This window comes from Manacus candei, unplaced genomic scaffold (genome assembly GCF_025592945.1).
Source record: "Manacus candei isolate 608988 ecotype Guabito, Panama unplaced genomic scaffold, ASM2559294v1 h1tg000057l, whole genome shotgun sequence".
Classification (NCBI taxonomy): domain Eukaryota; kingdom Metazoa; phylum Chordata; class Aves; order Passeriformes; family Pipridae; genus Manacus; species Manacus candei.
This window is the reverse complement of record NW_026138105.1, coordinates 12724959-12736097: the sequence shown is the minus strand read 5'-3', so window position 1 is coordinate 12736097 and position 11139 is coordinate 12724959. Positions and strand designations below refer to the sequence as shown.

The 11139-nt window shown below is 52.8% G+C and overlaps 1 protein-coding gene across 1 annotated transcript; it reads left to right on the top strand.

Annotated features, from left to right (window-relative positions):
• The first annotated feature begins 3435 nt into the window (after positions 1 to 3435).
• Positions 3436 to 5398, top strand: PDRG1 (p53 and DNA damage regulated 1). The gene is made up of 5 exons (XM_051802994.1): positions 3436 to 3580; positions 3685 to 3760; positions 3857 to 3931; positions 4647 to 4727; positions 5049 to 5398. Exons 1-5 carry the CDS (start codon positions 3497 to 3499, stop codon positions 5129 to 5131), a joined length of 399 nt encoding a protein of 132 aa, XP_051658954.1. The 5' UTR covers positions 3436 to 3496; the 3' UTR covers positions 5132 to 5398.
• Positions 5399 to 11139: the final 5741 nt, after the last annotated feature.

Genomic DNA, 11139 nt, shown 5'->3' with positions numbered 1-11139 from the left:
GCTCCTGACAGATCCCCTCCACAAATGCCTGCCTGGGGGAGGGGATGCTCCCAGCATCCCAGAGCCTGAAGAAAGGAGCTTTTCATCAGCTACCAGACAGGGCAGGGCCCCTGACAAGGATGGGGTCTGCTGGCCAGAGCCCCGGCCAATGCCTGGCCACCCCAAACTTCTTTGGGATCAGTCCCTGGGGACTCTGTCTTGCCTGGGTGATGGAGCAGAGCCCATGTTGCTGTGATGGTGGCACAGTGCCAGGGAGAGAGGATCTGGAAATCAGGGAGAGAGGATCTGGAAATCAGGGAGAGACAGACCCACCTTTCTTCCCTGAACCTGAAACACCCCCTCTGAAACAGCAGTTAAAGATCCACAGCCTGAAAACATGGAGACCGTGGTTTGAAGTCTGATTTATCTTAACAACAGGCCCCAGCAGCCACATGAAAAGAGAAGAGAGAAAAAAAACCCCTATAAACATCCCTGAAGCTTCCTGTGCAGCTGCCAGCAGGCAGGGAGGGTTTCTGGCTGCATACAGAAAAGGGCTGCAAGGAAGAAAAAGGAACATGATGAAACCAAACCTGCTCTTTCCACAAAACACACAGCAAAGCAAAGCAGACCCCGGCAGTGGGCGGGTGGCTGCTTCCTCTGGCTGTCCAGTTCCCAGGGGAACTGGTCCAAATGGACCTCTGGTCCCGATCTGAGTCCAGCTTCCAAGCAGAAGGTCTGCCCCTGGCGCTGGCTCCAGGAGGAGAAATCCATAATGATTGGTGGCTGGCTCAGAGCTTGGTTGGGGAGAGGCCACAGCACACAGCACCAGCCGCTGCTTGCTGCCCTGGAAATGTTTTCCAAATGTCCGTGGCTCTGCAATCCCTCAGCTGCAGCTTCCCCCATGCCTGTGCTGAGCTGGGCCCCACCTTTCCAGGGAGAGCAGTTCCTACCCCTCCCTGCAGCTCAGCAATCCCAGCAAAACCCTGCCTTCATTGCACTGTCATTGGCAACCCCAGAGTCACTGTGCTTCCTTCTGCTTCTGCCAAGACACAGTCAGCCTGTTCCCACCCCCATCCCCACCTCTATCTCATCCCATTCCCATCCCCATCCCATCTCTCCGGCCCAAACTCAGAAAGCTCTCCCTCTTCCCAGCTTTCCTGGGCAGTATGAGGGCTGCTGGGGAGGTGGTGGGAGAAGGTCTGCAGCTGCTGAAGGGGACAGCCACCACCCAGCCAGGCCACACTACCCAAGCACCACATCCAGCTCCCAGCCCTGCAGCCGAACCCCAGCCTGTGTCCGTGCACGTGCAGCAAGACAGACAGATGGGCTTTCACTGCCCAGAGAGCCTTTTGTCACCTGCCTGGAAACTGTATCCCCTGGGAGGTGAATGTAGCTCCACCTCCGGTTAGGATCCCAGGACATGTCATGGGAATCAGGAGCTCTTCTCTTGATCCCATCAAAGCAACAAGGATCAAGTGCTGCCGTCACACCCAGGAGGAAGCTGAAGCCAGTTGCTCCATGGTGGATGCTGTGGGGTGAGGCTGCAGGAAAGGAGCAGACCCACGTCCTACATCCTGCATCCCATATACCTGTCCCATGTCCTGCATCCCACTCTGCGACCTGCCCCACTGCCCTCTCCTGCTGGGACTCCAAGGGAGCCAGCCCTGAGAGGGTGGATGGAAGAAACTGGTCCCTGACCCAGCCTGCAGATCTCCAGCCAGTTGCCCCTACCGACATAGGAGCATTTTCCAGCATTGGCATCCAGCCCCAATCCCGTTGCATTTTCTGACTGATGTGAGTGTGGATCACTCCCGGCCCGTGGTGCCCGTGTGTGCACCAGCTCCCACCGCTGCCCTGAAGCCGCCGTACTTCAGCCAACGCTGCCTCCGCAGGCAGAGGAGATCTCCTCAGTTTACTGGAGCAAATGACCTTATGGGATTAGGGCCAGTAATCTTCCGATCTGGGTAATCTCTCTTAAGGGATTATTTGCCCACAGAAATGTGGTGACCACCCGCCAGCCACTGCCTCTCTCCTTCCACCCCTGCGCTCCCTGTCCCCGACAGCCTGGAGGAGCCACAGCACTGGGGTCACCACACACTCTTTGGGGAGCTCCTTGTCAAAGGAGTCCCAGGAAGGACATGTGCTAACAAGCCAGGGCCCCCAGCACTGGGACTTCTCCTTTCTGCTAGCCTGTGCTCACTGCCTCGGGCAGGTCACTGGGGCTCCCTCCCATCAAAGCATCGATCCAGGACAGATTAGAGGTCTCTCCACCATCACCAGGGAAGCAGCAGCTGAGCAGGTGACAGAGGTGACTGCTTGGAGACAGGGCTGCATTTGGAAACCCAAGATGCTGTTCCAGGGCTTTGTCCAGAGCAGGGACACAGGACATGAAGACCTGTGTTCCCTGTTACCCACCAGCCCTGGGTGGGTTGCTGGGGCCCCTCTCCCACCAGAGAGCTCACCCAGTGAAGGTCTGCTGGTCCTTGCCATCAGTGCTGGGTTTTCCTGCCTCTCCCACACCCCATTACTCTGGCTCCTCCTGCTCACGGATGGGTGGGACAGAAAGAAGGAGATAAAAACCATTTTGAGGGGCAATATGTTTCCCTTCCTGCAGGCAGGGTCATTCAGGGGCGCAGATGGATGCAGTGTCCTGCCAGGGCATTCCCAAGACTGGTCCCTGCCCAGCACAAACTGGTCCCTGCCCAGCACAAACTGGGAGACACTGGGGCTGGCCGAGGGTGAGTCAAGCTGCTGAGACCATAGCTGGTTGCACTCCCTGGGGATGGCAGGTCCTGGATGTTGAGCTCCGGATGAGCCACCAGCTGCACGAGAGGAAACCTGAGCTCGCCGCCCCATGCTCTGAGTGCCCATTATGGCGATCTGGGGGGAAAAGAGGACAGAGAGGCCACCTGATGCTCCAAGGGCCCAGCTGCCAACAGCGGCACCGCGCTGGGAAGCGGCGGGGAAGAGGAGACAGACGGCGGTGCTGGGGGAGAGGGGACGGGCTGTGATAAGTCATAAATAATTCACGCCCAGCGGGACCAAGCAGGGCAGAGGCGCTCAGCCCCACGCCCACCCGGGCTGCGGGGAGTGGGATGCGCTGGGGGCCGGCTGAGGGGCCAGGACCCCCCAGGCCGGGGCTCAGCGCCGCAGGGCCACGCTGGACCCTCCATCCTTCCTCCGGGAGGTGAGACCCGTGGGATTGGGACCATCCCCATCCCGGGGCACGGAGCCAGTCCGGAGATCGCTAGTCCACGCCGTGAGATCCCACGCCGGCGGGCGCCTCCCTCCCAGCCCACGGCCACTGTTCCCTGCCCCGGCGGGTCCCGCCCGCCCCGGGGCCGCCGCGACCCCCGGGGGTCCCCGAGCCCCGGAGCGCTCCCGGCGGCGGCCGCCAGGGGGCGCGCGGTCCCCCCGGCCCCTCCCGCCGCGGAACCCGCGGGCGCGGCTGCGGCTGCGGCCCGGAGCGGAACGGCGGCGGACCCGGCGCGGCCCCGGCGGCGGTCCCGGCCCCGCCATGGCCCGGGATCCCGCCTTCGTGCTGCGCTACCTGGCCGAGGTGGAGGAGCTGGCTGAGGACGTGCTGGCGGCACGGCAGCAGGTAGGGCCCGGCCTCGGCCTTCCCCGCCCCGCCCCGCCCTGCCCGCCGCCGGTAGCCCCGAGCTCCGGCCGCCCCTGCCCCTCTCTCTCCCTCTCCCGCTGCAGATCGTGGACCTGGACGTGAAGCGGAACCGGAACCGCGAGGCCCTGCGGGCGCTGCAGAAGGACCCGGAGCCCGAGGGTGAGGCCGGGCTGGCGATGCCTGCCGTGCCCCCGCGTGTCCGGGACAGGCTCCGCTGACAGCCCGTTCCCGGTCCCTTTGCTCCTCTCCCCACAGAGAAGGCCATGGTTTGTTTCGGGAGCATGTTCATCGAGCTGCCGAAGACGAAGACCCGGGAGATGCTGCGGCAGGGTGAGGCAGCCCCGAGGGCTCCATGGAGCCCCTCAACCATTTTAACAGGAACCATCATCAACAAGATGTTAGAAAAGTCATAAGGTCATAGAATGGCTTGGGTTGGAAGGGACCTTCAAGATTCAATCTCGTTGCAATCCCCTGTCATGGGAAGGGACACCTCCCACTCTCCCAGGTTGCTCCAAACCCCATCCAGCCTGGCCTTGGACACTTCCAGGAATGGGGCAGCCACAGCTTCTTTGGGCAACCTGTGCCAGGGCCTCACCACCCACAGTAATTAATTGTTTCCTAATATCTAATCTTAACCTACTCTCTTTCAGTTTGAACCCTTGTCCTGTCACTCTGTGCTCTTGTAAATAGTTTTGCCCCATCTTTCCTGGAAGTTCCCTTCAGGTACTGGAAAGCTGCAATTAGCTCACCCCGGAGTCTTTTCCAGCCTGAACAATCCCAGTTCTCTCGGCCTTTCCTCACAGGAGAGGTGCTCCTGAAAAATAAACAGGGTTCTCTCCAGGGTTGAGTTTTGAGGTGGGCAGTCACAGGCTGATCCTGGCCCATGCTGTGCCCTGGGAAGCACATCCAGCATGAAACCGCTCGCGGGTGTTGAGGGCAGGGTGGGATCCCCAGGGTGGGCTCCTCCACTGAGTGCCCCATGGGAGGCTGAGCTTCCACCCCAGAGCCCACTGCAGTCCTCCTCACTGCCACTCTCTCATTCCAGACCAGGAAGAGCTGGATGAGGAGATAAACAAGCTCCGGAAAGATCTGCGTGTGAAGGTCAACCGCCTCTACGAGGCTCAAGGTAAATGCTCCCGCTCTGGACCCTTCTCAGGGCCTGGGAGCAGACACACATCAGGAGGGCCAGAAATTCCCAAGCTCTGTGTGTTCCTGCAGCTGCTTGCCCACTGGGTTTGCAATTCCCTCCCTGACCCAGCAGCCTTGTCCAGCTCCATGAGGAGCTGTCACCCACCAGCACCTTAAACCACCTCCCACAGTGCGCTGGGGTGACCCCACTTCAGCTTTTAGGGCTGTCCCTGCCCTCCCTGCAGCCCCACTTGAGTTTAACATGAACTGCTTCACTTCTTTTCTGACAAAATCCTGATTTTTGTGTGCATTCTCCCAGGTAAACCTGAGCTGAAGGGGTTTAACCTGAATCCAATGTCTGCTGAGGAGATGAAGCTCATCAACCGCATCCTGGAGGGCTGAGGTGGCCGTGCCATTGTCACAGCACATGTTTGAACTGTAACCAGGGGGCTCACACAGCAAAAGCCACAGCCCTCAGGGTTTGCAGGACATTGTGGAGCCCTGGGAAGCATTTGGCTCCTCAGCTACAACACTGCAGTTTCCTTGGATCACGAACCCTTTCCTGCTCTGTGCTGGAACTCGGGTGTCAGAGACGTGCTGGACACAGTACCGGGCAAATGCCCGTGGCTGGGGTGGAGGTGGGATCATTAAAATCAGAGCATTGGGACATTCCTGATTCCGTGTGTATGTTCCTTGTTGGGGGTTCATGCGAGCGCTTCTGGGGTTTGGCTTCGGAGCTGGTTCATTGTCACGTCGGGAACAGGAGTAGGAGGGATTGGGAATCCACTGCATGCCTGAAGCACAGCAGAGGAGTTGAGTTGTGCACGCCCATGGCATTCAAACAAAGCAAAGTTGTAAATCTGAGGCACGTCAGGAATCTCTCTAAGATGTGGAGGGAGGGGCAGGAGGAGACAGCATCCTTTTAGTCTTGCTGGGAAAACATATTCCTCTGGTGGAAGGCAAGAGACAACAGAAACGAGGCTTTCAGGACTAGATGAAGTGATAAAACAGGTATATTTTAAAAAGCAGCCTGAGGAGGGCTGAGCAGAGATAGTCACCAGGTTTGTCTTGTAGTAAAAGGGCAATTGATAGTAACCAGTAATAGTTTCTTCAAAGGTTTTTAAATTTACTGTTTTCTACACTCCCTGCTCTGGCCTGAATATGCTCCCCCAGCACTACTCACTTAAGAGCATGAGAAGATTTTTAAAAACTAATCATATTTAGTGTTGGACTTCAGTGAGTTTGATTTTTTTCTGTCTACAGGGAAGTATCTGGGTCCAGCCAAGCCTTTTATTTTTTGAATTTCTGTAAAGATATTCCTAGATAGAATTTAAGAACTCTAAACGTGGCTGTTGTCCTTCTTTCTCCAGCTCTGGAAGTGGCTCTCCTCTTCTGTCAAACCTTGCTCAGGTGACAGGGCTGGGCCTGGTCCTTTGCTTTCTTTCTTTCTGCACAGCTGTGATAACTTCAAACATGACACCACCATTTCCCTGGCTCCCTGACCACCTTCCAGCTTAGCAGGGCCTTCTCCTGCCCTGGCCAGTTCCACACACACTGCAGATTATGCAGACTTCCAAAAAATACCCTGTTTCAGATCCATTAAAACCGAGGGGTGATTTCTTTTAACCTAAAAACCCAACCATTGCTTGGTCTTACTCACACCATGTACCTAGATGTGCCTCTGTCCAGTTCAGGCTTATGTTTCAGATGCACAGACTAAAAATAACACAGACTTACTACCTGGACTGCCTTGCCTGTGGGTTTTTCAGAAGATTGCCTGTCTCCTGGGAGCAAGAGCCAGCTCACAGAGCCACATCCCAGTGTCAGAGCAGCTCTTACATAACCCATGTGGTGCAGCCAGTCCGTGGCTCCGTAACGTGATGGTGAGGTTATTTTTACAGTCTCATGGCAACAGGTTTTCTGCTCTGACATGTTTCCATAGTAGTAGCAGGAGGAGGATCAAGTGCCTGCCTGCCCTAAAAGCTTTGTTTTGCTGTGAAGAATGTGTTTAACCCCTTTGTTTTCTTACACGGAACAGAACTAAGCTCTGCAGTGCAGAGAGCTGGCTGAGCAGCCAAGCATCCCTGTGTCAGCTAAAATGCCTCATTTAAGCCCACTGCAGCTTCCAAACTGGGAAATCCTCAGAAACAAGGCAGCCAGTGCCTTGTGCTGAGCCAGTGGTGTCTGGAGAGAAGTGGGAACTGCTGCTGCCTGACATGAGGGGAGAGTGAACTTCATGTCTCTCCCACCCCAAGCTCGGGGGGTGTTGCACTTTGTATTGTGCAGGGAAATTCCTGAAAAGCTGCTTCAGTTGTCTCTTCCTGGCATCACAGCAGCCTGCCAGGAAAATGTTAACAGGGGAGTTACACATCACCTGCCTCTTCCTGCCTGTAGAGGCGAGGTGATGTTTCACTTTCAGGTGATGCTGCCCTCGTGTTTTGTTAGTTAGACACCACAGCCAGAGATGACTGTAGGCACATTGAGATGTGCATGGCAAAAGGTTACAATGCCTGTCAGCATGGACAATCCAAGTACTACTTCCCAACAATAAAATACACAACCAGCTTCAGGTAAGTGCCCAATAAACAGTCACCACAGTGACTGCAGGGTGTTTTCTTTTTTGAAAGCGTTTGCTCCTTTTGGTCTCTTAATCCCTTAAGGGCTCACACTTCTCTTGTTGCCCAGCAAAGGTGTGTGCTCTCCTGCTGACATGCAGACAGCTTCAGGACTGAGCAGGGCACCTGCCAGCATTGGGTGAGTTCTGCACCGAAATGTGTTTGCTGTGATGTTCTCATTCAACAGAGCACACAGATCTCCCCCTCTGCTGACAGGCCTGTCATTCCAGATCAGGTCAAAGCCTCCAGCATCCTCCTCCTCCCATGTCAGCCTACAACAAACCCATGGACTGAAGTACCTGAGCAAAGACAGTTCCCTGTCTGCACGCAGGAATCAGCTCCCAGACAACCAGCAACACAGCTGAACAGCTGAAGGCACTGGACATCTCTCTGCTATTAATATCTGGGGTTTGCACAGTTGTAAAGTCAATCAAAAAACGCTGTAAGACCAGCTGCTGGGAACAGAGTGCTCCAGCAGTGGCATGAGTGGGAGGCACAGTGCACAGGGACCTCTGACAGAGAGCTCTTGTACAAGTCCCAGCTCTGACATGGGCTCCAGTCCCTTGGCAGCCCTGTGCTGCCTTGTTTTCCCACTCTGAAGGGGCAGAATGCTTCTTTACTTTGCTCTGCTTCTGGATATTCATCATTTAATCACTATAAAGGTTAGAGGATTATGATCAGTTGCCAAGAAAGTCGTGGAACCAGACCGTCCATCCCAAACATTCTAATAAAACTCCTCAGAAAGTGATAAACATCTTCACCTCCCCGCTCTTCCTGTCTACAAAACAAAGTGTGTCTTTGAAAAGATGACGCTGGAGTTCAGTCTTCCTGGTTACTGGCAGGAGGGAAGGTGAAGCATTTACCTCCAGAAACCAGCAGAGATTACAACAGTAAATTAGGGGGAAACAGGACATTTTACCAATGGCTCATTAAGAGAAATGCCTCCCCAAAATCATTACCCTGCTAGCATGCAGGAATGAGTGTGAAGCAATAGGAAATCCAACCCTAAATCTCTTTCCCATGTTCTGAGCCAAAGAACATTCTGAGCTTATTGCAAAGTTTCTATTCCTGTTCTTGACGGTACTAAAGACAAAAAAAAAATCCCTTTGCCTTCCAGAAAGAAAAGTGAAAACCAAAGTCATGCTGAAGCAGTAAATGCTGAGAAGGATTCACAGAATGAGCATTAACCCTTTTTAATTGCAGATGTGGGTGTCTGTGGGGAACAGGTCCCCAGCATAGTGTTCAAATCTCTCTCTGAGAGCCCAGCAGCACTGTGATGACATCAAGGACTTTCATTCCAATTAATTTCTTTCCTAACCAACTGAGGTTACTCCAGCTCTTTACCTGGAGGCTGCCTAAGCAGTAATGTTGTTTGAGGTTGTGAATGGAGTAGATTGTGCATGTTAGAGCTATCCCTGACCAAAGCTGAGCTGCATTTATTTGCTCATTTGAAATAAAGCTGTCCCCAGTGGCACCATGTGAAATATTGGGCTGAAGCTGACAGGACACAGGGCTGTAACAGATAACACCAGTGAGCATCTTGTTAGAAGAAAGAGTTAAAAAAAGAAATTAGAGACAACATTTCATAAGAGAGCACCAGCAACGTAAATCACATCTAAGGGAAATTGTCCTACCTACGGTACTGCTTGCACTTTACATGATTAAGGCTGAAAGAATAATAATCCTACTTTTGCTTGTCATTTCTGTAGTACTATTTGCTATTTCTGTTTCTCTCAGCTCCTGCAATGACAAGGCAGTTGCACTCTTGGGTTCCTGCTGTTGCAATGCTTGAGTTGTGTAAGTAGCAAGATAAAATTCAGAGAATTTCAGCTGAACTGTCATTATAAATATTTTTCGCTTAGTCAGGGAGAAAACCTGTACTTAAAAAAAAAAAAAAAAAAGTAAAATTTTGTTTTCAAGGGGTTTTTCTTGTTTGTCACTTAGGGGTTGAGCGCTGTCTGAGCTGCTCCATCACCCACCTGCAGCCCTGAGACATCCAAACAATTTTACAAAGGTATTCCCAACAGATGACCACACATTTAGTCCATGTGATTTGTTTTCAACCACAGCCTCTGCAGCCCAGTGAGAATTCTGAGTAAAAGGCCAGAGACCAGAAGGTTGGGGCCACCAAGCCCACATGCCACATAAACTCTCCAGGCTTGCCCGCTGTACAGCTGCAGGAGAACACAGTCCCCAGGCCCCCATCAGAAGTTCCCCAGCAGCACTTGACATCTCCTCTGCTCTCAGGGTACTGCAAAGACTCTCCTTTCCCTACTGACAAGAGGGATTTATAGAAGGGAGCAGCCCATAAAATGGGAAGTTCAAGACCATCCTCTAACACTGATTTCCATCTCAGATTCATGAGGAATCTGACATCCCATTTAATATTTTCCCCTCTTTCTTTCTCTCTCTCTCTCTTCCTCTCAGCTGTCACCTCTTGAGAGAGGCAGCTTCACAGTGACAGCTGTGTGCAGCAGTGCCAGCCTTGCTGTACTTCTGAGGTCTCAGAGACGAAGGGCTAAGCTGTATCTGCCTCTCAGAAGTGCATTAACCAGAAAGTTATTGGGTTTAAAGTCAAAAAGCTCCACCTTATAAATGCACATTAAAGCAGAACACTGGCCCAGGCTCACTCCTAATGCTGCTCCCAAGGAAATCACACGGATGGGTGTCAGGAGAGGAGGCAGCACAATTGAGTGGCTGCAGCACACGTGGCAGCTGGCAGGGTGAGGTCACCTTGCCTGCACCTGCCAGAGATCACAGCAGCAGGCAGCAGGGAATAGCCTGCAGGCAGCATGTCCCCCTCACCTGCCCTGGATCAGTCAGGTGCAGTCTTTTGCGCTGCCACCTTTGTGACTGGAACATCTGGGATGAAGTAGAGATAAGGATCCAAGACAAGCAAACACTGCTCAGGCAAATGCACAATTCTCACTCCAACAGTCCTTGTGTACCTCAGCACCAATTAATTATTTTCCCTGTCTTCAGACACCTGAGCTGAAATCCAACATTCCATTATGCTATCTGACCAAAAATTGCAGAAAAAAAACCTTAAAAATCAGAAGTAATCAAGAAGGGTAACTAGAAAAGGAAAGAGCAGTTGCCCTGGGCACAGGTTGCCCAGAGAAGCTGTGAATGCCCGGAATGCCCCGCTGTGATAAACCAAACTTTGCTTACATAAATTGGTTGAGTCCTTTGATCTCTTGTTTCCCTGATAACCTGGGACTGATGTCTTCAACAAAGTGTTTCCAGATAAAGGAAAAGGCTGATAAGGAGCAGAGCCTGCAGAGGTGGGGTAATGTTTTTTTTATGCCAATTTCCTCCTCCCGATAAGGCACAGCTGCATCTTACAGTGTAAAATTCCCCTGCTAGGGGAGCTATCGAGGCATTCCCCCGAGACTGAACATATATAACCCGTGCAAATCCTTGTCACATGAGCCCCCACTCCCAACAGGTCAAGACTGTGACCATCACTCTGATCACGGACATGGAAAATGCAGTGATAAGTCATTGCTGGATCCATGGGAGGTGACACCTTTCCTCACCACTATCTACTCTTGCCCTTTCCTTCTCTTTCCTTCTTATCTATTTTCTTTGTGATATCTTTATATTTTTATAGAAAAGAACCACAATGGTTGCACATCTCCTTTCTGCTGCAATTAAATTGTTCTAATATAAACCTGCCTCGTAGATGTACACGGGTCATTCAGTGTCGTTTCACTCCAATTCACCCTGAGGGTGAATTATTATTATTATTCTATTAACAAGAACCTCAGTTACCACCTCAGAGGTGGGTTGTGT